General features: G+C 40.9%; 2 protein-coding genes across 5 annotated transcripts in view; one reads left to right on the forward strand and one right to left on the reverse strand.

The window, feature by feature from the left end:
• POLK (DNA polymerase kappa) overlaps nt 1–8,856 on the reverse strand; it is a 28,523-nt gene extending 19,667 nt beyond the window's left edge. For both annotated transcript variants that reach the window (XM_080972547.1, XM_080972546.1), the window contains exons 1-3: nt 8,700–8,856; nt 1,909–2,078; nt 1,031–1,150 (exon numbers count right to left, since the gene is read on the reverse strand). In XM_080972547.1, coding sequence (XP_080828673.1) covers nt 1,031–1,150; nt 1,909–2,043 — 255 coding nt within the window. In that variant the 5' untranslated portion in view covers nt 2,044–2,078; nt 8,700–8,856. The remainder of the gene's footprint in view (nt 1–1,030; nt 1,151–1,908; nt 2,079–8,699) is intronic.
• Nucleotides 8,857–9,233: 377 nt separating this feature from the next.
• Nucleotides 9,234–26,775, forward strand: part of CERT1 (ceramide transporter 1) — a 50,299-nt gene continuing 32,757 nt past the window's right edge. For 2 of the 3 annotated variants that reach the window (XR_013977165.1, XM_080972720.1), the window contains exons 1-2: nt 9,236–9,482; nt 17,573–17,707. Coding sequence is in view for 2 of the 3 variants with exons in the window: in XM_080972720.1 (XP_080828846.1) it covers nt 9,387–9,482; nt 17,573–17,707 (231 nt within the window). In the remaining variant the exon portion in view is untranslated. Of the gene's footprint in view, nt 9,483–17,572; nt 17,708–26,775 lie in introns of all 3 variants that reach the window. The other variant, XM_080972721.1, reaches the window with a different exon arrangement.

A 26,775-nucleotide genomic window follows, 5' to 3' on the forward strand; every position in this document is an offset into this window, starting at 1 on the left:
AGTATGAGGGGCAGACCATGATGGTGGCTTCACCTTACGGTATATTGGGGGTGAAACCGACGCCGCTTCTGAGTCCCTCTGCTACCAGTGCCGCTTTCAACATTGGGCCGCTGGTAGCAGAGGGACTCAGGAGCAGTGGTGGTTTTACCCGCGATCTTTAAACAGCTCCCAAACACCCAGCTGAGCGAGCCCCAATGCCTCAAGTGCAAGCTGGAGAGGTATGGGGCTTGCCCAGCTGGGGGGTGGGAGCCTTCCTGCCCCCCAAAAGAACCTTACAAAGAAGCTCCGAGGTCCTGCGGGTGAGCAGCAGGGACCCTGGGGCTTGCTCAGCTAAGGGGCGGGAACCCTCCTTTTCCTATCATGGACTTTGGGTGATTGGAAGATTTATACATAAATCTACTTGTTGATAATATACCTTATAACATATATTTAAAAACCAACAATATGAATATGAGCATAAGATCTTGAATATAATCACAGGTACGGAATAGCTTTTGAAGTAAGGAAGAACAATAATATAAATTTCTCCCACAGTTTTTCTATTCTGTTTTCCTTTTAAACTACCAAATCATTATATTAAATCCAATTCCAAAGTGCTCCCAGAATTGCATAATAAATAAAATTAAAGAACCTAAATTTGAATCTATTTTTTCTGTATCTAAACCACTGGTATTTACAGATTTTTTTTCCTCAGTCATAATGGTCAAGATTGCTGGGAAGGTATGCACTGACCTCACTCCTCACTCCCACCATGACAAGAATAGAAATTCAACAATAGCTTCTGAGAGCATTAAAGCTGAAGGTTAGCAGACTTGAAAGACGAGTTGAGGCACTTCAGAAGTATGCACATTGAGTTTGGTCAAGAGATTGCTTCACATATCATTCAGGTTTATCAAACAAGCTTTTATTTATTTAAGTGGTAATGCTTTGTCAAAAGTAATCTTAACTTCATGTTTACATAAGAGGCTAATACCATGGGTTGCCTAAAAATACTTTCCTCTCCTAAATGAATCAAGTTTATACATATTACCTTTATCTGTGCTTTCATAAGCTGTTGGTCGGTTACTTTACTTTTTAATTTCAGGATTTTTTCAATTCGCTCATTAACTTGTTGATCCTTCTTCAGCTCATTTTCATAAAATTTAGAACCCTGCAAAATAGATTTAAATTATTTAATATCCATCATTAGCCTTATCTAGTCTAGTGCAGTTTGATATAATTCTTACATAATTATTTTTAAGTTATAGAGAACATTAAAAACACATTTTAAAAATTTAGTCAGCCCCAGTATTTGTTACACCAGCTTTCAGGATGCCAGACATCACAGCAGTTAGCAGCAAATGAAGGTGGAAGTGGAGTCACTCAATAAAAATTATATGAAGATACACAGAGCACCAGCAAAAGACGCTGCCTGAATATTAATTTGCACACACATTTTGTTTGTGTGATGATGCATTATTTTTGATAAGCCACTGAGCAACATGGTAAAATGTTATAAATATTGCACTAGGCTAGCATAATGTTACCAAACACAACATTTCATAGGCATTGCAACATTACATCTGTGTTACATGCACAATATTCAAAATTTGCACAGAAGGCAGCAATTTTAAAAAGCAATCAATTATTTGGCATCTCACACTGATTAGAAATAATTCAGCTTCATTTTAATTTACAGCGTGCCTAAAATTTGATAAGCACTGCACAGAGATTAAAGATGAGTCAGTACTTGCCTGCAGACATATTCTCTTAACACAGATACACATCCCCCCAAAAAATGGATGTGGACGATACCTTGCCTTCTTCACTAAACAATAAAGCATGCTAGTAAAAACCCTACAGTTTTTATTGAATGTAGTCAATACCTGTGAATAGCTAAAGCATTTGTGAGAGTTTATACAAACAAACCTTGGAAGCTTCCATTATGATTTTGTTGATCTTCTCCTTATCCAGCCCCTGCATTCCAGCTTTGTTATCATTGAGGCCCAGTCTAAGCAGAAGTCCCTCTCTGGAAGAAGCATTGCCTTTATCTGCATTTTCCATTGCACAACCAACTGAACAGATTCTCAGTTCTTGCCCTGAAAAAAACAAACTGCATAATTTTGCTAGATGTACTACAGTGGTACCTCAGGTTACATACACTTCAGGTTACATATGCTTCAGGTTACATACGCTTCAGGTTACAGACTCCGCTAACCCAGAAATACTACCTCGGTTTAAGAACTTTGCTTCAGGATGAGAATAGAAATCGTGCAGCGGTGGCGCAGCGACAGCAGGAGTGGTGCATCAGATTAAGAACAGTTTCAGGTTAAGAACGGACCTCCAGAACAAATTAAGTACTTAACCCGAGGTACCACTGTACTGACATTATCACATCATAATGCTACAGTACAAGAGAGGGGAACCTTTTTATGTGGCCCGTGGATGCCCTCCCTGTTGGTTGTGGCAACTCCTCTGCTACTGTGGCAGTGTCAGCAGAGCTATCAGTGCTCTGAAGTCTGGCCCTTTCTTCCCTACTATTCAGCTGTGGTGGTAACATCAGGAGACAACAGCCTCGCTACAAAGAATTGTGGGTGTGAAATACAGTAGTGACTACTGCTGCTCTATGAATGCTCAAAAGTGTACTCAGTGCTGTAATGGTTCGGTTCCACAGCACACATTAGGGGCTGGACTCCTGTTCATTCCATTTGCCAGCCCCCTGCTGTTCTCCTATTCTCCTAAAGTTTCCCCTTCCCACTCCATGCAACCACCAAGCTTGCTTTTCAACTTCCCAGTTCCATATCTGAAGCCACTTCTCTTCTATTCTGCAGCCCTGCTTTGCACTCCTTTTCACCTTCAGCCCCCATCTTCATGCTTCCCCACTCCTTTTGTGCAATCCCCTGCACACAAACCACCCCGTGGTAACCTCCTACAACATCCTCCTGTCACTCAATGCAGCTACTAAGCACCCTTTTCACCTTCTACCCAATTATGAAGCAGAAGAAGCGTGTCTCGTATCTCAGGGAGCTGCCAAGATTTCCCTTTACAGTATATAATGTAAATAACTGTACTTCATATTATTATAGATTTATTTTACTTTTTGAATGGATTGTATACACCTTTAGAACCATAGCCCAAAAGATAAAAATAAAAATAGGAAAAATAAGTCAATTGCATTGGAAGATTTTCAGTACATGAATTTCGATCTGCTAAATTTCTATGGTAACAACATAGAGCACAGGAATATTTTCTATACTACCAAAGTTGGTAAAGTTCAGTTATGATTATGTTACTTAAGAATGTTTATACTAAATGTCTATCCTTTCAAATTCTTCATTCTACTGAATTCTAATTCTTTGACTTTTCTTCAAGTGGAGTACTAATCTTTATTTTATAAAGAGGTATCCTTAAAGCAGATTTTTAGCTAACTATTAAAGTGAAACTCAATTCAGCAAAAGGCATTCACCAAAGCTTAAGGATCATCAAACCACCTCCACCCATATCTGGGCTCCTAAATACAAGAATCCTAGAGAGGCACTGTTTGTATCCACTCATAAAATCCTTTGGAACAATCAGGAGCATTCTTTCCACTCAATAGAGCTTTTGCAATTTTTAAGAGCCCTGGTGGAACACAAGATTCTTGTCAGTTTCAAGAATAGTAATAATGTCAAGGAGAAAGTGTGATTAGCTTGCATGTGCTCAGGAGCTTAGGATGTTTGGTTTGCCTTCGGCTCTTTCAGATGAATGGCTAAAACTACAGCATTGTTATAGCCTTCATTTAGCAATGAGAGCAAGCGTAAGCATCTTAAGCACAGCTTGTAATGCACAATATATTATAGTGTACAACTGAATATTTTTAACCATAGACTAGTAAAACTGAAGTTCTAGGCATAATTTCCTTCAAATGGTTGTAGTTCAGAGTGATCTTTTGATAGCATTAATCTAGGCTAGCATTTTTCAATTATGACAGGTTATTCAGATTATTTTGGTTCCATCAGAGCTGACAAGAACTTGAATACAAATCCTTTAGGCTTCCCTTGCACCCACACACGTACCATTTGGCATATACAAATGTGGATGGAGAAAATCTTAGCTTGAAGCTATAGAGAAAGCAAGGCTTAAAATGCTTTAGAAATAAGATTATGTTGAAGCATCAACAAATAGGGCAACTGTAATTTATGAGACAATGAAACGTGCCAAAATGTAATATAGGTTTTTCATTTGTTTTCTAAATGGTAGTAACATCCATAGACAATGGCCTGTATACCTCCTCTTCTCCTTAAGTTATAAAAGTATCCAAAGTATCTGCATAGTTTGAATTTGTGAAGTCATGGAACTGAAAGCCCTTTGCCACTGAGCTACTGCAGCCCAGCCAGTAGCTTTGTGCCACAGAAGTTAATGGAGAGTTTATTTTACACCAATCAATTTAATGGGGACTATTCATTCTTACTGTAAAAACAAAATACTGTAGACCTGATGTGAGGGACATTGAGAAGGAAAGAAACTGAAAGAGGGAGGAATGTAAGAGATACACTACCCCTTTCCCAGCAGCCCCTCCAATATACTTGCTCTTCCTGGTTGTCATAATTTCAGACACCTCAGTACCATGTATAGGATGTGGAGGGAACAGAGAAAGCCCTCTAAGTACACACCTTCAAGATAAGCAATTATGTAATTTGCTCAGTTAATTGTCAAGGGTAAAATTGTAAATCCAACCTGTAATTAGCTATATACCCAGGACAGTGTTGCAAATTACTATTACTGTGGGAAACACACCTTTGTTTTCAGCAGCAAAGATGCCAAATGGTTGGACTAGATGGCCCCTGTAGTCTCTTTCCAACTCAACAATTCTATTATTTCCATCTACATTTGCCTATAAATGGTCATGTAGGTATTTCTGGAAACCTGGCCCAATCAAACTGTGCAAGGCTATTTTTATTTATTTATCTTATCTTATTTTATTTATTAATAGAGATTAATTTGCCTAGATCAGAAGCTGTTGGGTATCAGGCCTAGGCTACCACCTATACACGGAAAGCTTCTACAGTTAGAAGCAGAGGGTGAACAGTAATCCTCCCACAACTACAAATCTCTTGCCCATCACCCATTACAGTAATCAAGCTGGATGTGTGTCACAATACAGTGGTACCTTGGTTTACAAACTTAATCCATTCCGGAAGTCCGTTCTTAAACCAAAACTTTCTTAAACCAAGGCGTGCTTTCCCATAGCAACAGGGGACTCAATTTACAAATGGAACACACTCAACATGTTCTGCTTCCAAGGCAAAGTTCACAAACCAAAACACCTACTTCCGGGTTTGTAGTGTTCTTAATCCAAGTTGTTCATAAACTAAGCTGTTCTTAAACCAAGGTACCACTGTAGTGCTAAAGGGGAAATTATCCCCACAGCTCTTCATCTGTAAGCAGCCAAAGGAAAGGGAAAGGGAACCCTGACCGTTAGGTCCAGTCGCAGACGACTCTGGGGTTGCAGCACTCATCTCGCTTTATTGGCCGAGGGAGCCGGCATACAGCTTCCGGGTCATGTGGCCAGCATGACTAAGCTGCTTCTGGCGAACCAGAGCAGCGCACAGAAACGGCGTTCCTTACCTTCCTACCTTTACCTCCTACCTTATCTACTTGCACTTTGACGTGCTTTCGAACTGCTAGGTGGGCAGGAGCAGGGACTGAGCAACGGGAGCTCACCCCGTGGTGGGGATTCAAACCGCCGACCTTCTGATCAGCAAGCCCTAGGCTCTGTGGTTTAGGCCAAAGCGCCACCTGCGTCCCATAAGCAGCCAAAGGTTTGTTTAAAAATAAATAGCAAATTAATTTACATTGGGAATTCAGGTGTCAGGTTACATACTGCAACAGGAAACATATTCCCTAAAAGTTGCTTTTCCAAACTCTCCAAAGTAGCAATTTAGCAACATTTCTAGGCAAAACATTATTCCTGGTTTGTTGGCTTTGCACTGGAAATTATCCTAAGATTTCTAACAAGGCAAAGGGCAGCAAAAGGGGAACAATTGTTCTTCACTTCCTTATGGCAACCCTTCTAAAATACCTTGTCATTAATACTATTTTCGCAAGGCAGGCAATTCTTCCTTTCCTATTTCTTACAGCCAATTTCTCACATTCTTATCTATTTCTACTCTCCTCTGAACTGTCGCCAGTTTGTCTGCATCCTCCTTAGGTGTGGCTATCAACACAAGACAAAATCGTTCCAGCAAAAGCATGATCAAAGCCAAGCAGAAGATGGTTACTCCCTAAGTGGTGGATGCTGTGTTTCTATTAATGCAACTCAAAACAGTATTTTTTGTCTAAAACAATAGATCAGGCTATTAGTTTGCTATGTTTTTTTTTACTGTCATTTAAAAATAGGCTTGATATAATTTCAAATCTTCATCCACCCTAGATCAAGCTTCATAAATAATTCCCAAAATTCCTATTTTCTGCAACAAGATCCCTGCCACCAGATCTTCCTGTTTCTTTAAGTAATATTGTTTCCTCTTCTACAAAGACTTGTTCTAATGCAATCTTGCAAAGAAGCCCACAAAAGTTAATAGCCTACAAACAAATTTACCAGCCCTCTTATCCACAGGATAGTTAAAAATAAAATAAAAAGAACTTCTATCAGAGAGGTCTTGCACCAGCCTATTTAGTTCCTGTGCTAGATGTGCATAAAGGGGCTTTCCTGCTCCATGGCTATTATGGAGACCAAATAAATATATCATGATTCTACCAGGTCACTTACTCATCTGCATGGAATTTCTGCAGCAGGATTCTTGGCAAGGCTATTCATTATCTTTAATACCAGAGGTAGTTTGTCTCTGAATACCAGTTGTTGGTATAAATAGGGGAGAACTGTAACATTTTTCTGCAATAGTGGGCTTCCTACAGGCATCTGGCTGGCCACTGTGAGAACAAAATGCTGCGCTAGATAGGCTATTGATTTGACACAGCAGCTACCAGGTTGAGTTGCTGAAAACCTTGGAGCTACCACAAAGCCTTTTTGGAAGTGGCATCTGAGTCGCAAAACAAATTCTGCAAAGATGCCTCTCCAGTCCCTTCTTTACAGCCTTTTTGGTAACAGGGGAAGATTTTCTGAGGTTTTTAAGCAGTTTTTTAACACCATACTGCAAACTATTTTATGCTTTTATTAGGAAGTTATTTTATTGTTTTGTTTTTTAAATGTATTTATTAAATTTTCAGATATACATTTTCCATCATTAAATACACAACAGTACATCCAATGACTTCCCTTCTTCTCTTTCCATGGTTCCTTGTACAGTGGTACCTCTGGTTACAAACTTAATTCGTTCTGGAGGTCCATTCTTAAACTGAAACTGTTCTTATCCTGAGGCGTGCTTTCGCTAATGGAGCCTCCTGCTGCACGTGCACCTCCAGTGCATGATTTCTGTTTGCAGCCTGGGGCAAAGTTCACAACCAGGAGCAGCTACTTCCGGGTTAGTGGCACTCGTAACCTGAAGCGTTCGTAACCAGAGGTACCACTATACTTCCAAAAGTAACTGCATAGTCTATTTCCTCCATCTAGTTCCCCCCTTCAGCAATGGTGGAAGCCTCTTGGGCACCTGGGGCAGTGCGCCCAGGGGCAGGGCGAACTGCCTATAGGGATGGGGGGCGCGGCGCCCTTAGGGAGGGGCGGGACGGGTCCCGCCACAGGGCCTCAGCCGCCCTAAAGCTGGGGGGGGGGGGAGAGTGGGAGGACAGTGTGGAGCCTATGGGCGCCGGAGGTGTGTGGCTCTAGTGCGCTGCAGGCCCCATAGTGAGTGCCGCCTGCCATTTTGTCACCCCCCTCAGTGGGGACACCCAGAGCAGATCACACCTACTGCACCCCCCCTTGCTACACCCCTGCCCTTTCCTTTATATCTTAATCTACATTATACTGTTGAATGTAGATTAAGATATAATGGGGAATGGGAAAACAGCTGGAGGAAATCAAATATACAGGTAGTTATTTTGGGGCAGGGGGTTGCTGCCTTTTATTGTTGATTACTAAGCTTTAATTATTACTGCATACGGTCTTGTGATTCTAGTATGTTTGCTGTCAGCCACCCCATGCGTGTTTATCGATAGGTGGCTATAATAAGTCTAATAAAGAACTTCGTGTCACTGGCTACCTGTGAAGAGGGCAGCGTATACCGCAAGATGCATTTTAGTTCCTTAAGGCTGGATGATTTTGCACACTCCCCCCAAAATGAGAAATTGCTTTTCCCTGCTCTAGCCTAGTCCAAAACCAAGCACATTTCTCATCCCCCCACAATTAGCAGCGCCACAAAATGTCATGGTAAAATAAATAAAAATCTGAAATCGGCTTCTGCCACTTGGGAACGAACCATGGCAACAGAGGCGTCGCTGCCTGTCTCTTACGGAGCGAGCCTGCTGTGCATGTTTCCTCAGAAGTAACTATTTCTCCCACGTAGCTATTGCAAAGGACTGCAGTTTCCCTTTCCTTCGGTTTAAGCGTTGGTTATGCACACACTACATATGCACGGCTGCCCGGAGCCACTAAAACCCCCTATATGTGTTTATCTGCCTATATGTGGCTACACAGGCAGCTGCCCCATTGCTGAGAAGGAACTCCTTCGCTTCCCTTCCCATATTTGTTTCTAAACGAGGTGTGGAGAGAAAAGTTCCCTTTCAGGGGAGGCGAGAAGAGCAATATAGCAGGCGAAGGGAAAGCAAAGCTCAGGTAGACACACCTCAGTCTCTCACCAGCCCCCGCTTCCGCAACAATTAAGCCGCGCCAAGATGGCGACCACCCGAGGCTTTAGAAAAGAGAACGGACGACGGCCGGCGTCTTGAGAATCCCGCGCCCAAGAACTACAGCACCCAAGAAGCCCCGAGGAACGCGACGACTCGCTGGTTCCACCGACCCCGCCCCGTTTCCCAGAGGGCAGCGCGCCGCCAGAAAGCAACCCCTCAGCGGACTACACCTCCCAGCATGCCGTTACCCAAAAGCCTTCGCTGCCAGGGCGGGTAGGGCTTGGCGAATTATAGTGGCTGAGAGCGAGTTTCTCGAGTAAGATGGCGGCGGGAGCGGTGGCGGCGGCAGCAGCAGCAGCGTCGCTTTGAGGAAAGAGACGAGAGAGAGAGAGAGAGAGGCGAGCGCTCGCTCCGCGGCGTGGCTGCTTCAGATGGTCGGCACTATCTGCCAGCGTGCGCTGAGCGGGGTTGGGGGTTAAGTCGGGCGCTGCGGTCCCGGCGTCGGCCAGAAGGGGACAGGCAGAAGGGCTGGGGCGGCGTCGGCGACAGCAGCAGCAGCGAGAGCAGCGGCAGGAGCAACAGCGGAGCCTCGCGGAGAGAGGCGCCAGGCAGGTAGAGCGAGCTCCCGCGGCGGCCTCGTCGCTTCGCTGCCCGCTGGCAACGGCTGTGAGGGAGGCGCCTCCATGTCGGACAACCAAAGCTGGAATTCCTCGGGCTCCGAAGAGGATCCCGAGACCGAGTCCGGGCCGCCTGTTGAGCTCTGCGGAGTCCTCAGCAAGGTAAGGAGATTCCTTCCTCTCGCCGCCACGGAGCGGTCGTGCTCGGCTTGGCTTTTCACCTGAGCTCCCCCCCCCCTTCGTCTCCTTCGTGGTCGACGGGGGACATGCGGGGGGCGCCCCCTGCGGTAGGGTATCCGGTTGTGGGAGCCTGGCGCCGAGTCCCCCCTCTCCCCGCAATAACTGGCCACCTCGCCTGGTAGGGTGGCGGCCTAGGAGCCTCCTGCCCTCTTCCCCAGCTTGGAGGGAGGTCTCCGCACATCTCCTTCCCCGCCTCCCACTGGGTGTTGTGGCTTCTGTTTTTGTTATTATTCCGGTTTGGTGGTGGTGGTGTGTTAAAAAAAGGCTTCACCTCCGCAGTCTTGGAAACCATTTATCCGGGTAGAGGGGCGGATTGCTTAGTTTCAGAGCGAAGCCTTCGCCCTTTCTAGGTGGAAAATGTCTGTGAATGTCACTTTCTCTATTCCCCAGGAGTCCACCCGCCGCTGCCACCTTTCCTTGATGATCAAAGTATGAGTCTTGGTTTGAGGAAGGGTGACTTGGTAAAATAATATTCGTGCTCATTGGAGTGGGACTTTTATTATTTAATTTCTGTGTGTGTGTGCATGTGATGCAGCGGAGAAGGAAAAAAGATCAATCTGTTCCATCAGGTTCTTCTCAAGAGCCTGGTAATCCTGACTAGATTTCACTTGTAGCCACAGCTTGGCTGAGTAATGCTGCCGAGGCAGCCTGTATGGGGAATCGCTCAGGGCGCTTCCACTCGTTGATTCTGTACGACTGGAAAAGCTAACTTCTTGGGCCTGCGAATCGAAACCTTACACGGTTTTCTCCCTCTTTTAAAAAAATGAAGGAAACAAAATCATGTGATATGCATGAACACATAACGCACAATTGTACCACAGAGAAGAGTGGTGTGACCTTTGCTCTAAACAAGGCAGTAAAATAGACTGACTGGAGGGACAGTATAGGGAGAAAGTACAGGAGAAAGCAGCTGTATACACAACTGGAGGACTTTAAGGCTTCAGTCCCTGTATTATTTCTAATTTTTAGCGTGAATCCTTTGCAGTTTTGCTATTTAGAAATTGCAAAGGAGTCATTATTCAGACAGAAAGCTAAGTTTTTAAGCAAGACATCAAGTTTTAGCAATATGATTAAGCCCTTCAGAAACTGAATGGTAATTTTGCTTTTTGAAGCAGTTTCACTTGCACTATGCTTTTGACCCTGTTTTGTGTACTGAAGCAAGCAGTGAAAGCACAAGCTGTGAGATGCTCGAGTTGGAAAACGTTATTGCTGAAAAAGCTTTTGCAGTCCAGTTAGTTTTCACGTATTTATAGGGAAACTAAACATAAATTCCCAAGTATTGTCATTTCTGAATTAGAAGGTAGATAAAGGTAGAGGGTAAAGGGACCCCTGACCATTAGGTCCATTCATGACCGACTCAGGGGTTGCGGCGCTCATCTCGCTTTACTGACCAAGGGAGCTGGCGTACAGCTTCCGGGTCATGTGGCCAGCATGACTAAGCCACTTCTGGCGAACCAGAGCAGAGCACAGAAACGCCGTTTACCTTCCCGCCAGAGCAGTACCTATTTATCTACTTGCACTTTGACGTGCTTTCGAACTGCTAGGTTGGCAAGAGCAGGGACCGAGCAACGGGAGCTCACACCGTCGTGGGGATTCGAACCGCCGAACTTCTGACTGGCAAGTCCTAGGCTCTGTGGTTTAACCCACAGCACCATCCGCGTCCCGGTAGAAGGTAGATAAAGTGCTGCAAATGGGGACTCTGGATCAGGTAACAAGAATATGACACATGGCATGCTGTCCAGATCTCAGAGATTGGAAACTCATGCAGCCCTTTAGCCCAGTATGACTTTAGATAATAGTTAGCTGCCAGAAGGAATTTAGGCATCTTTGTTACAGCAAAGATATGAAGCAACTCTCTGCCATTTTTCAGTAGGAATGGAGACTCCTGGGGTTGAGTCTAGTGCAGCTTTCTTCAAAACTGACTATTCCTGCTGGCTTTAGCTAAATGGCCTGATTTTTGCTCTAAAGCATAAGCACAGAATGCTCACCTGCACTCATCTTTGAACAGAATTGTAATGCTCACAACCAGTGTGGATTTAGACTGTTGCCAGGTGCAGGTACTGACGGTTGTGTACAGTATGTAATGTGGCAATTATTCAACATCCTTGACAACTTTCTTTTCTTGTCAACTGTTTAGTTTTAGTTTTTGTTTTAAACTCAATCTGCAACTTAATGCAGCTTTTATTATTAGCCAATGTACAATTTATACCAACATTATTTCAGCTCCTTGTCATCATGTGACTTCCAAATGTTAAATCTCAAGGTTGAAATGTATGTTGCTTTTCAGGCTGCCCACCCCTGATGTTAGCCAGGATGCCTTTCCTGTTCTCATCTATACAGGAATAAATGAAAGGAAATCTAAATTGCAAAATGTCTCTAACTTGTTGCATATTAAAAAGCTGAACTACATTATTGCATAGTTTTTAGAACTTTCTTTGTGATTTGTGTCTTCATTAATTAAATGAAATAAATTGAAATTAGTAGATTTTCAAGGATTTAAAAAGCAATAATACAGTCTTCTGCTAAATATAAGGTACAGGAACAAAAAAACCCCATTTGTTTTCTTATAGAATGCCCAGTTGAATAGCAACTTATGCAAGTGCATATTATGCATGCACATATATTATCACTGTAGAATTCTATACAAAGAATAATTTTCTGTATGTTAGCTTGTCAAACTGCTAAGCTTGCTTCTATCTTTAGTACAATCTTTTTCTCTTTATACATTTCTAATTTAAGACTTTCTATATATTTTAACTTATAGAATGAAACTCATTGTTGTGGAATAGCTTTTGATCTAAGAGATGTCCATTAACATAAGGGAATGGGAGATTGTTTTTGCCAATCCCCTCCTCCTGCTGCAGCCCCTGAACCTCACAAAAATGAGTTCCAGAAGTTTGGAGGACCCTTCAGAAGAATGTGGAAGATGACATGAAAAGTTCAGGGGACTGCAGCTGGAAGAACTTGCAAAAATTTCTTTCACTCTTGATCAAATGCCTCTCTACAAGGTTATTGCCCATTGCATATATATTTTAAGATCTGGATTATATTATTAAGATACAAGTAGCATTAAAAGTGAAATCCTCAGTTCAGTAATTCTACTGAACATTAATTAAAACTAGATTGTTTGATGATCCATTGAGGAAGGGTTAACCAGTGAGTGTTCTATTATGATCTTACTTATCAGTGGTGGAAACTTCATTGCTATTTAAGTTACTTTTATTTAATATTTTAATATTATGTTTACTTAGTTACCTGAAGTAACTTGAAGTAACTAATTCTCTTTGGGTTAGTCCTAGTATTTTGTTACAAGTTAAGAATAATTTGAAGAGTTCCAGCTCAGTTGGTAGAGCATGAGAGACTTAATCTCAGGGTCATGGGTTCAAGTCCCAAGGGCAAAAGATTCCTGCATTGCAGGGGTTTGGACTAGGTGACCCTCGTGGTCCTTCCAACTCAACAATTCTGTGATTCTAACCAGGGCATCTTTACATTTTGATGAATTTAATCTGGGACAGTGGTATGGATTGTCTGGAAAAGTTTGAGTGGAGATATTGTTTACCCTATATCAGCTTGTTAGCATGCTAATTTAGCATGCTTAGATTGTATAGTTGGTTCGGTATCTAGGGGATAGTAGTCTGAAAAGGTTAGTTGCAACTTTGAAATTGCCTGTTTTGATACTGTATCCATTCATGATGTTGCAAATAAAATTTAGGTAACAATGTACTTTTAAAACAAAATTAACTGCAGAAAAGGGTGATACCAAACAATAGGCATACTACAAGTAGACCTACTGAAAACAATGAAAACATTTATCTCAGTTAGTCAACTCTGACTTGAATGCCACCAATTGTAGTGGCAAATCTGCTGTCTCACTCACATCATTACTATCTGCAAACATCTGTCTATATAAAAAGTATAATTCATGTTATGCTGCAGTAAATTCACTGATCAATTACTGTATTTTTCCGTGCATAAGACTAGGTTTTTTCCCTAAAAAATAATGTCAAAAATTAGGGAACATGTTTTACACAGATACATCTCCCCCTACTTTCTCAAATCTGAATCCCCTGAAATAATCCCCTGAAATAGGGGGCGTCTTATAGACGGAAAAATACAGTAAATAACTTTTCATCTTAGTTTCAAGACTCCTCATACTGGTAGGGAATGAGTTCATTTATTTGGGAAAGAGTAAGTTATTTTCTCTTCACTTTTGCCATGCAAATGTATAGGATGATATCTGGTCATACTTGGAATAGACGCATCAAAATCAATGGACTTGGGTAATTTAAATTGATTGGTTTCAATGAGTCTATTCATGAGTATGACTAACACTGGCTATTACCTATAATCTTGGGTCCATCACATGACCTGTGAAAATTGTGGTGATGATGTCTGTTTTCAGCAGTAAGTAGCGTTCATTAGAAAATCTCCAAAATTCCTAAATTGACTCTTAAACTGACACCACCTTCCTCTGTAACGACTGTACACCCACATAATCTATTCCAGATGATTGGGAGAGGAAATTTATTCCACCATCAGTGTCCATTCTGCCAGTAGATGAATACCATTGAATTTTATTCATAATAAATTGGTGACTTATTAGGGCTATCTCAGATGTCACAAAGTAATGAAAAATCAAAACTCTCCGCAATACTTTGTGACACTTTAGATGATTCTAATAATTGCATTGGCCCACTGATAGGGGTTCCTTGCAATATGCCTAAATCTTGGTTGCTCTTTGTACCTGTTCTTGCTTGACTGCAGATGGCAAGAATTGAACTCTGTATTCCAAGAACTGCACTATGGCTTTGTCTATTCATGTTGTTTTCTATGCTGTGATGAATAGTTCTGTTTGCCTTTTGAGCAGTGAAATGTGTGGAACTGATTATTGTATTATTGGAAATAAATCCTGGTGGCTTTTCTCAATTATAATGTTTACTTAAGTTAAAAGAAATGAAAACTTTTTTTAAAACTAAGAAATGAATACTTTTTTATTTCGAGTGTATGTATAAAACTTTGTGTTTGTTTCTAATGATTAATGTATTGTACTTGCCAATTTGAATTGTTTAAAAACGCAACTTTACAGGCACAAAGGCATGCTTCTGTAATTAACATTTTCATTCACTATGACAATCCTATGAGGACACAATGGCCTGGTTCAGAAATCATGGTAAGACAAACTATGACTTAACCAGGATTGTGTGGGATTCCAAAGAGAAACTTGTGGTCACATTGCTCCTTTCCTGGCTTTATTCCAATGCTAGGTCAAGGTTTTACTTCAAAATGATTTCTGAAACTCCGCCTTTTTATAAAACAAAAGAAGAACCCTTGTTAGCTGGAAAAACTCAAGGCATTGAGTGTTGCCCAGGCCCTTAAAACTGACTGCTAGTGGTCCCTAAGAATTCTGACAGTACCCCATACCTAAATAGGACTGCCTATTGTTGATCTAAAATATTTTCCTCAGCTTGCTGTCAATTAACTTGAACTCAATTAACTTGCAGTCCTTTGGTACTTAAGTTGAATTAGCTGTTGAATTCTCAGAGTTCTGCTGTCTCATTTGGGTGTCTGCTTAGAATGCACAAAACTGGTTGCTTACTTCAGTTCAGTCTCTTTGGTTCAAAAATTGAAGTGCTAACCCATGAAGCTTATATGTGACTATTTGTGCTTGATTATTCTTCATTAATTTAACATAAAAGTTGGAGTTCATTGTTTGACCTCTGAAAAGGACCTCTAAGGTTCAGTGTTGAACCAGTGAAATAGTTTATAGAACTTTATATTTATTTTGGCAGGCATTAATCTGGTTAGTTTTTATGTACGTTTTATCTACTGCTGTGTTTATGTTTTAGTATTCAATTGGCTTTTAACATTATGTTTCTTAAATTGTGCTTAGTTTAATTGTTAGCTGCCTTCAGCATCTGTTGGACAGAAAAGCAGATTGTTTAAATAAAATATTTCTTATAGAACTAAAACCTAGGGATATCAAGCACATAGGAATGAATTGGCAGTTTTAAAAGCCAGGAAGATTTTTGGTCAGCTTTCCCCCATACCCCACTACTGTATGCCAGGTATTTTAGCACTCAAGCAGCTAGTATCTGTAGATTCCTATTTTGATACAAGTATTACCTGCAGCAAAATGTTGCAGTATACTCAGCTCCTGTTCTTTTTAGTCTTCTTTAGGCAGGGTTCAGGAGGATGGGAAAGAATGAACCCTCTTTCTTTCTGATCCATCTTTGAGGCAGTATCTACTGTACTAAAGAATTGGGTGGCAGGTAGTAGAAAAAGATAAATAAAAGCATTTATTTCATTCCATTTATGAATTGCTTCCTGTGAAACAGCTCAAAGCAATCTAACATTAAAAAACACGGGCATTTTTAGCTATTAAGCTTGGATGAGAATTCTGGAGAGTAGTAAATGGAAAAATCAACTTTATTCATTTTCTTTTCACCTCAAACATCACTGTGTAGACTAGGAAATAAAGGGCTTTTTATTTTTTTGAAGAACACATCACAACACCTGCTTCCAGAATGCTTTTTCTAAGCTGATAGGTATTTGAGCTGGCTAATTACCTCCCTACCCCCATTGTAAACACACCCCATGCCAAACTAGCACCTCAACAGCTTTCTGTCGGGAAGCTAACAGATGCTTGTCAGGTTTTGGATGTGGAAAAAAACTTAACTTACAGATGAATATATTTATATACATGCAGGGAGCCCCCAAGAAAAAGTAGACAGCTCTGTCTTATTTTGAGGTAGTGTTATTCCACCTCACCTCGTTCCCAGTGGAAACCAGTGCTGGCAGTTTCACCAGCAATATCCCTTCCCTAAGTCATTTCAGGAAATCATTAGTACTCATCATCCTGTGGGCCATACTCAGATTTGGTACTCTACCCTTGCAGAGGTTACAGATCGCCTGAAGCTAAAATCTGATAAAGTCTGATGAAGCTAGTGAATCCTTCTGTACTTATGATTGATTGTATGAATCTGTTTTCATAGACGTTAATGCAGTATTACCAATAGTATTTATTTTAGGAACCCAAAATCCATTGCACAATGCTGATGGAGTGTTAATGCCAAATATTAAATGTATATTCAAATGTTATTTTTATATACTTTTGTTTATTGTGGAGCTTTGTATTAAATTTTCCTTTCAAGCACATGGAGATCACATAGTGATCTACTCATTGAGCTTTCTGCCCAGGTGAAACACGATAGCTCTTCTGAATAAACTACCGTATGTGCATCAGTGTACATTTTAGTTATATGTACTGTTTTATTGTGCTACTCTCATTTCACAGTGATGACTTTTTTGACAAAGAGATGAGATAGAAAGGAGACTAATATATGTGGGGGGGGGGAATAGTTAAGTCTAGGCTAGCAAACATAAACATTTAAAATCTGTGTCCAGTTTTTGTTTCTGAGCCTGCAACATATTTATTCTGTACAATCAGTTTCTTCATGATGACGACTGTAGACTAGCCTCTTCTTAAAAGGCAGCCCAGATTTACAGGAATACAAACCATGTATTTCAGTCTAGAGCTTATAGTTGGTGATAGGATATAACCACCTAATGTTTATTGTGAATTGTGGCAGATCTGCCGCTTCTGAAATGGTATTGTTATGATTGTCCCTACTACATCTGATCTTGTTTATTTTGAACACTTATTTTCTAAGGAATTGGCATTTCATTTTCAGATTGTCTGCATCAGAACCATTTTTTACTCTATGTTGTAACTTTTGATTAAAGCACTATACATTAGCATATAAATTGTAACAGTTCATTTATTTTTATGGGGGAAATTTTTAAAACAAGATTTGGAAAAACTATGGGTGGTGTTTGATGTTAGTCATACTTGGAGTATGTATAGCTATTGAAGTAAATGAATTTAAGTAACTTTGATTTCGCTGGGTCTATTTTCTGAGTATGACTTGGTTGGGTTTCACTTGTAAGAAAATTATGCACAAATGGTATGGAGCTTTGTTTGATTAAAAAATGTATGTGTTTGTTTTCTTTAGTGGACCAACTACATCCATGGGTGGCAGGACCGGTGGGTGGTCTTGAAGAACAATACTCTAAGTTACTACAAGTCTGAAGATGAAACTGAGTATGGCTGCAGAGGCTCAATCTGTTTGAGTAAGGCTGTCATTACAGTAAGTGTTGTTTTAAAGTTTCTTTGTGCCCGTGCTTTATGTACATTTCCAGACAATAATAAATAGAAGCGAATATGGTAAAAAAATGAATAATTTTTAGTGTAATCTTCTGTCAGAGCAGTATGGTTTAGAAATACTTGCATAAGAGCTGTCAATTTTTTTAGTTAGCTATAGGAAGAATAGAAAATCTTTGCAATAATTTTTTTTACAGTATAAAATTCTGAGCTGCACAGCAATCAAGCATGTGCCTTGGATTCAGGTGAATCCCAATTCTAAGTGGGGTGTCTCATAGGGTTTTTGGGATCTGTTAGAATTGAAATGGGAAGTATAGGAGAGAGCAAGAGACAAAAGCAGGGACACTGAAGCACTTTACGGTGCCTCAGCAATCCAGACATCAGAACAATTTCTGCTTACCTGTATCTGTCAAAAATTAAAGTAGCATCTTCAAGCTTACCATACAAGGAATAATACTGGGGTGGTTGATGAAGAAGAGAGAGCAGATACCACTGACAGTTCAAGCTTACAATCAGTGGGAATGATATTACCCCCAAAATAAATCCATTTTAGTTATTTGTGACTCCCAAATCAAATTTAAATATGCCTAGCACAAAAGCCCCTGGACCTATTTGCCTATTATTTGGCAAGCTTTATCCATTCTGGCGGGGCTAGTATGCTTTCAGAATTCATCCATTTATCTTGGAGGGGGAAATGCTAAACTACACACACACACACACACACACACACACACACAAAAACACTTCCAATAGTGAAGGGTGTGGAGGACAAAGTAGACCTGGTTGGACTGCAAAGTGAGTTAGGCAATAAAGTGCCTTGGATGCTAATGTACTGTTTTCTAGAGTACCAGATTATGGTCTGAACTGAATCTTGTGACCAGTGTACACACCTAAGAGCAATATTGCAGTAATTCTGAAACCATCTTAAGATCAGCATATCAAGTGACCACATGATTGTTTCCTGATTCATCAGCAGATCTGCATGGAAGCACCCATGCTCTAGCAGCTCTCATGCTCTTGGTATTAATGTATGATTCAGGCTTCAGGTGGCTTCATCACATGTTTCTTAAAGTGTATCATGGGGCTTAAAAAAAAAAAAGCCTTGTCCAGGCCAGGCTCAAGAGACCTGAATCGCATGTGTAAGAACCACATGTACAGCTGGAGCTTGTTTGTTTTTTAGTGCAGTGTTTCTGCTGCCAAGGAGACAAGCCACTTTTGAAACAGCAGCCTGTCTCTTTTAAAAGTGGGAAAGATATGTTTTCTAAGAAGATTTTGCCATTCATTAATTTGTAAATATTTGTGTTAACAAAAACACTTTAAAATGTCTTGTTGCCCCATTTATTGGGGTCTTCTTTTACATCAGGGGTTGGGAACATTTTTAAACTCCACAGACCAGATCCTTACTGTTACCAGCCTAAACTGGCAGGTGGGTGGCCATGAAACAACATAATTATGATTTCACATGGTTGACAGATGGGCAATGTCTCAAAATTGGTTAGTATTGAACCGTAGTCACTTAATGATATAACAGTGTTTGCTGTTGTGGTTTCATTAACTACACACTACCAAATTTTATGATTTTGCAAAAACAGCCATGGAGTTTGCATCCTAAAATATATTTGGTAGCTAGTGTAAAGTTGCAGCAACAGCTACCTGTAACATGGCAGTAATTTAAAGCAGTTTAATAGTAACCCTCTTCTTTCCTGAATAATCCCTGGGATTATATAGATGATATAACTGGTGACTTCAGCTGATGGGCAGGAGGGCAGGGTTCAATCCTGCATTGGTTGTGCACCCTGTTGCCACATATTGTTTAGGACAAAAACCCAATAAAGAGGCTCCTGTCAGTTTATCTCTTTGGTTTCTATGTCTTTGAAAGCAGGCGGATCCCATATTTGATTATATGCACTGCTAGTTAATAATTAGCTTCAGCTGTTCCTCCATTAGTACCATAACAACTTTATATGATACCAATCTGTACTGTTCAGATTTGTCATTTAGAATGTTAAGTGAGAAAATTATTGTAGCATAGGATTTAGAAAACCATATTGCTGCAGATTCACTGTCCAGACATGAAGAAAATGTTTTAGGTTAAAATTACATTTTAAAGACCTCAGATTGATATGCTAGAGTTACACCATCCCTCTTCCTGATACTGAAAGAATTTTTTTCACAGATCTTTATCTGCTGTTTATAATAAAATGTAATATTTGTGTCATAAATTGGTTAGTATTGAGCCATAGTCACATATAGCAGTGTTTGCTGTTGTATTTTCGTTAAGTACACACTACCAAATTTTATGATTTTGCAAGAACATATAATCTGGTAACATTGCAACTACATCTTTTAAAAATCAGAAGCCCTCATCTTCTTAGATTATTACTTAAAAATGCTCCAATCCCTGTAAATTTGAAGCAACTTGTGAAACTACCTCACTGGTGGAACATGCCCCTTCACAACAATTGTTCACAATTGTGAACAGATGTACGGTTTCTGATTCTCTTTCCTTGACCTGATTGTTTTCTGATTATTTAGAGAAGGCTTGGCAACTATTGTTTGGAATTGCTGTGGAACCTGAGAGGAAGTGTAGTGGAAGCAGTAAATCTTCTGTATAAACACAGTAGATGTTGCACTGCACATTTATTTACAGCAGAGGCACAGGTTTGCTTCCTTTATAGGCTGGGGAAATAGCTGTGAAGCAATTGCTTTGAAAGTTTTTAAAGGAAAAATGTAATTTATAATTTTAAACTCACCTCCCCCCCCCCAAAAAAAGAAAAATACCCTTTTAAACTGCATCTGTTCTACTAAGATGTAGATGCCAAATGCAAACCAACTTTGTGTGGCAACTGAATCTCTGAAGATAACCTGTTGGCAGTGATATGCCCTCTAACATTTCAAATGTGAAAATAGGGACCCTCCTGCTCATGAGTGAATGGTACAAAGCAGAGTGTAACAGCCCAATTAAGATTGTCCCCAGTGGTGACTTAGCACTAGTAGAGGCGTCTCCACTTGTGATAGGCAGGACACCTATTTATTACTGATCCCTCCTACTCAGTGCAGCCCCTGAAAAGCTTCTCTTGAGTATTGGGAGGATATTGGGATATACCATAGATGGCTATAGGTTGGAGTGCCTTCAGTTGCCCTGTAAATTAAGATTTGGGGGGGAAAGTTTATTTAAAAGGGGAGAAGGGTCAGGTGATCCACACCTTGGAGCATGAATCTAGTGACTCCCCACCCCCCACAAATAACATTCCTCCCTGTCTGGCTGTTGCATTTACAGACACCTTAGTCAAGAAGCATCCAATCTCCCATTCCTTATTTTGTGCAGCAGTTGCCAATCAGGCTGCTGCTTGGTCATGATACTCCAGTCACCTTAACTGAGAGGCACCAAGGAGACTCTCCCTCTCTGTTTCCCTTTCATCTCTGGAAATCTTTCCAGTTGGTTAGGTCTTCATGGTCAAGGCATTCTGATTATAGTAGACAAATCACCTCCATCCTTCCTCCCCACTTTAGAGCCAGGGAGGGGCAGGGATCATTGCACAATTGCCAGGGTGGTTTCCACCCTCTCTGTCATTTCCAGATTGAGTACAAGGCTCACTCTCCGTGGCAAGCAACACTGTGGAAACCTGACTTTGAAACTCCTGATACAAGCACAATGTTACAGCTGCATTTGGCCCTAAAAGCACTGTGGTGTTTTTACAAAAATTTGCTTGGGTTGAGTGAACATGGTTGCTGGGTTGTAAAATAGAAGGGTGGGGGGAGTTGTTGGTCTGTTTGCCGTTGCAATACAGCCAAAAAATGTTTCCCTCTAGTAGTTTTAAAAAAAACAACAAAATAACATTTTGATAGAAAGCATTGAAAAATAAATCCATGGCTGCAAAATGTTGCCTCGCTGAGTATTTGTTGTTTAATGTTAAAACTGTTTTTTAGTCACGTGTGCAGAATGAGAATGGGAAGGTGCAAGTTTCAGTATTTAAGGCTTATTGGAATAAGAAAAATCACATACTTCAAAACAACTATGATAATACTTAACAATTGTATAATGCCTTCAAGTGCTCAAAATGTCTCACATACGTTATGTAGCTGCAATCCTTACAACAGTGCTGTGAGGCAGTGGTAGGGAACCTCTGGCCCATGGGCCAATCTTGGTTTGCCATGGGTTCTAGTTTTGTCCTTGAGGCTGGTTTCTTTTTTAAAGCACACCCACTTGTCCATCAGCTGACAGCACTCCAATTAGCTGGGGTGGGAGTTTCAATTCCTCATGGAACTGGCATGTGTAGTCATGGCAGCAGGATTTAATCTTCCGCTCATCAGCTGTTGAGAGGAGACTTAAATTCTGCTCAGTTCGGCAGGATTCAGTACAAGCCCCTTCTTGGTGACAGGGGTTTGCATCGAAACCTATACTAAAATGGAGGGGCAACCCTTCGTTTTAGCAAGGTGTTCAGTACACACCACTTGTCATCAGGAAGGGGTTTGCCTTTAACTGCCTACTTAAATTGAGCTTTTGTCTTCTGTTTTAGCAAAGAGCTTTGAAGTGCTACCATAGTGACCTCAGGTGATTGTTAAGTGGATAGCCCTACCCACCTGTCAAATTTTGTCTAAACCTAATAAGAACCTGATCCATGGAGCCAAATGTTTTCCCACCCCTTCTGTAAGCCAGGTCATATTTAAGTCGTATTGCAGATGGCAGTGTCTGAGGTTGGGGGTGGGGGAGCTTTAGTAAGGTCACCTAGAAGTTCGTGGTAGAGACAAGATTTGAACCAGGTACCTTCTGATGCAAAGTTCAGTCTTTTTACCATTCCATGGTACAAAGAAGATATAGACTGTCTTCTTTGTCAGCACCAGGACTTTACAGCCAATCGCTTCCTGCTCATACATCTCACAAAAGCTGCCCTTACAACTTAGGGTACCCTCCAGAGCAATATTGCACCTAGGGGCTGCGGTTGGAAAGGGAAATTGACTGAAGCAGCAACAAACACTGAGATTGTAATAAGTTATTTGTACAGAAACCTCTCTGGATCTCTGACCAATGTTTTGAATGAAGAAGGGATTCCAATAAGCAAACTGAAAACTTTATTGGAAGAATGACAACATTTTGGCCAATTCGCTGGACTTTAGTGCAAGATTATCTGATCATTAAGTAGACTGGAAAGCTATCTAAAACTTGCTACAAGTGTCACACACAATAGAATGTTGTGGTATGGAATGCTGTTGTTCAAGCCAGGATTCAATGCACACTGAGCATTCTACGTGGGCTGTTTGAGTCCCCCTACTGATATCTCCCTCTTGTGCATGGATGGGTCTGTTTTTGCTACATAAGGACTGCCACTCAGAATTGAGATCTTTGTTTGTATATCTGATAAAGAAAGCAATGTCGTTAAGAACGCATCTTTTTAAAGTTAATCTCAGTTTTGCATATACCTACGTGGTTATAAGTGGGCCAGAATTATGGTGTCAGTACAAAATACTCAGCAGTATTTTCTGTAGCTAGCTAGGTTTGCATATTATCAGTGCTTGGATGGGACACCTCGGAACCTTAATGTATGTCACTTTACGTTGTGTTTAAGAAATGTTGCATGTAAATGTGACCAATAGTTGCAGTGATAGACATTGTAATGAACTGAAAATAATTGCAATGAAATGTCATCCTGTGTCACCCGAAAGAGCTGTATGTACCTTGTGAAAGCCGTGTTTGTGATGTTAATAAGGTTCTTAGTTCATAATTAATTTGTATACTTTGAATTTATTTGTTCCTGTATTGTGTTTGACCTGATTAATAGAGCTAATAAGAGTATTAGCAAAAATTGAACTTTTATAACCTGTGGTGTGCTTTGTGCATCCATTAAAGATTTAAATACTAAAAGAAGAGGAAATTAGGTGCAGTTAATTAGGTACTGTAGTTTAGGTCCAATTACAAAAGGTGGGGTATTTATGAATTGGTTATATTGGTAGTAAGGTTTAATAACTATTCAAAGGAACTAATATTGAAAACAACCCTAAATCTCTACTAGTGACAAAACAACAACAACCTAGGGAGCACATTAAATACCAAGCAGTGTTGCCAGCTAAAATAGTTCTCGATATGGAAATTCAGGAAACAAAATTAACACGTTAATTTCAATCCAAGACTTGTAGTGCCTTCTTGAGTTTGCTCAAGTGCCAGAGCTCTATGGAAGGGAAAGAGAAAGAAAGAAAAAAAACACTAACATGAGGAAAATATGTGCTTCCTAAACAGCAGAGGCCAACTGGTCACTTAGCAGAGGTGCAAAAGGGCCAATTTCTCTGGAGCAGATGAAGCTTGAGGAGAGGGGGAAAGAGGAAGGAAGAAAAGGTTCTGCATTCATCCATTTTTCTACACACTCTGCTAGGTCAGATGCTCAGAAGAACTAAATTCATTTGGTCTACTCTGAGCATGAGTAACATTGGATACAACTCCATGCAACTTCTTAACAAATTGAATCACACACCTTTGTCTTTTATAAAATGGCTCTGCATGACATGTGAATGCAGCCAAAGTCTAAAATCCAGTTGTAAAATATTAGTTTTAGCAATATCTTTTGTGTTCCTAGACCTGACTAACTTTGTATCATCTATTTTTAATATTTAATGTAGATGGAACTGTGTTTTATAGACTCTTAAATATTCTGTCACCTATAGGGTTTCCAGACTCTGAAACAGACCTTTTTAAAAGATAGAAAGAAGAAAGGATATTCTTTGGGGGCCATTTTTCAGACAGAAAAGTAAAGTTAAACAACTCAGCTATGTGCAGGGGCCTGTAAAATAAGCTCTGAAGAGCAGCAGTGATTGTGTTTGAATATGAAGTAAAATTCTGACAGTATGCCTGCTGTGTTTATTGCTGGTTGAACAGGAAATCAGTGATTAATCTGCCTGGCAGAATCATTTCCCAACAGCATTGGTAATCCACCATACAAAGCTACTAGCTTTCAAAGAATACAATATCGGAAGTGGCAGGACTGCTAGACAAAAAGTGATGGAATTACCGTATTTTTTGCACCATAACACTCAACTTTTTCCTCCTAGAAAGTAAGGGGAAATGTCTGTGCGTGTTATGGAGGGAATGCCTATGGGTGGCATGCCTACGGATCTTCCTCCTCTAAAAACTATGTGCGTGTTATGGTCGGGTGCGTGTTATAGAGCGAAAAATACGGTATATATCCCTTGGGTAGGACATGGTCTCAGAGCCTTCAACTGGTGAATTTAACAGACAGTTGCCTCTCAAACTAGGAAGTTTGAGCAATAATACTCAACTGGGCACTAGGCCTGGGCAATATATCAGTATATCACCCAGGACCGGTATGAGGAGCAGACCATGACGTCAGCTTCACTCAGTGGTATATTGCTGGGGAAACCGCCACTGCTCCTGAGTCCCTATGCTCGCAGCGTTGGCTAGAGTTCCTTCCTCCAGCGGGCGCTGCTAGCAGAGGGACTCAGGAGCAGCGATGGTTTCACCAGCGATATATCGCTGAGTGAAACCATCATCCCACTCTGCCCTCATACAATGCAAAGGTAGAAACAAGCAAGGTGCCAATACAACTTGTTCCTCCGTCTGCATCTTTAAACTGCTCAGCCGAGGAGTGGGCAGCTGCCCTTACCTCAGTCGAGCAGTTAAAAGAGCCCCAGGCCAGCGTTGGCCCCCACAAGCCAGTGGCAGGGTGGGGGCTCAGTGAAACTGCTCAGCTGAGGGGAGCGCGGTTGCTGCTCCCCGCAATGAATAGTACCACCGAGGCTGTCTCAGCTGGGGAAGGGGAATGTTCCTGATCCCCAGCTGAGCAGCGCAAACAAGCTGCATTGTCCCAGCCCACAAGTGCCTGAATGAAACCCCCAGAACTGGGGCAGTTTCACCCAGTGTCTCGTGGGCAGAGACCAATGCATTTTGGTTTTTTCAACATTGTGATATATCGCCAAACCGCAATGTTTGGCTGGCGATACACTGCAATGTTGAAAAGCTGGTATCACCCAGCCCTACTGGGGACTTGAGCTGGATGTTTCTTGTAGCCTTAGTCATGATTCTGCAGTAACTGACAGTGGTGTCATAAACATACATTAACTTCTGGAAAAGGAGGAAGAAAGGCTGCATGAATTAGCAAGTTCACTGGCCCTTCAAATAGGGCTGATGCTAAATGGTGAATTACAAGTAGCATGTAATGGTAGGCTTTATTGCACGTTGAGCTTGTAAAAAAGGATGCCATGTGGTGCACTGAGATTTTGTTTTCTGCTTGGCTTTGATAGTCACTCACAGGCAGTTTCAAATTATTTGTTGATCAAAATGCTCCCTCTCCTGTGTTTGTCTAGATTAAGATTTACAAAGATACATCCTGCTTTTACAAACTAGCAACTCGTCCTTTAGAGAGGCATCCTGGAAGGCCTAGAACAGTCTACAGATAGACAAGTCTTTACAGCCAAAGATTTGGGTAAAGATAGTAATACAGCACAATCCTAACCATCCCTAGTTGGAAGCAATCACCAACCTTGTTCCATTGTGGAAGTTCCATTGTAAAAATTACATTAATAAATCTGTTAATGATTCACTTCAATTCTCCTTCAATTGAGGGAAGGCAGAATCTTCAACTCTGAGGCTCTTCTTCATTCTGTTACCTGACCTGTGGCAAATGTCTATTGTGATGTTGAAATTCTAAATAAGCAGTGCTCATTGTTATGAACCTGTCAGAGAAACAACTGCATTACTAGTTCCATGAGGTTTGAATGAGACTTAGTTCCAATAATGATTTGTAAGTGAACTGCCAAAAATGCTTTCAGATTTTCTTTTCATGGAAGGGGAAATGGAATATCACTCAGCTTCTGGCTTCCATATTATGGTGCTCAGGCAAGTAGACAGTATGCACAAGTAGCTGGGATGGCATTTCATCTCTGACAAACTTACAAGAGATTTTGTAGTGCTGAGGCTTCATCTTTCAAAATAAGTATTGGCCAATTGTATGGAAATGCGAACTATGGCATGTGAGTGTCATCTTCCAAGCAGCCACATTTAAGCTTGCATGAAACTCTGCATCTAAGAACCTTAGAACACTTCCT

This window comes from Podarcis pityusensis, assembly GCF_964106645.2.
Source record: "Podarcis pityusensis genome assembly, chromosome: 11".
Classification (NCBI taxonomy): Eukaryota; Metazoa; Chordata; class Lepidosauria; order Squamata; family Lacertidae; genus Podarcis; species Podarcis pityusensis.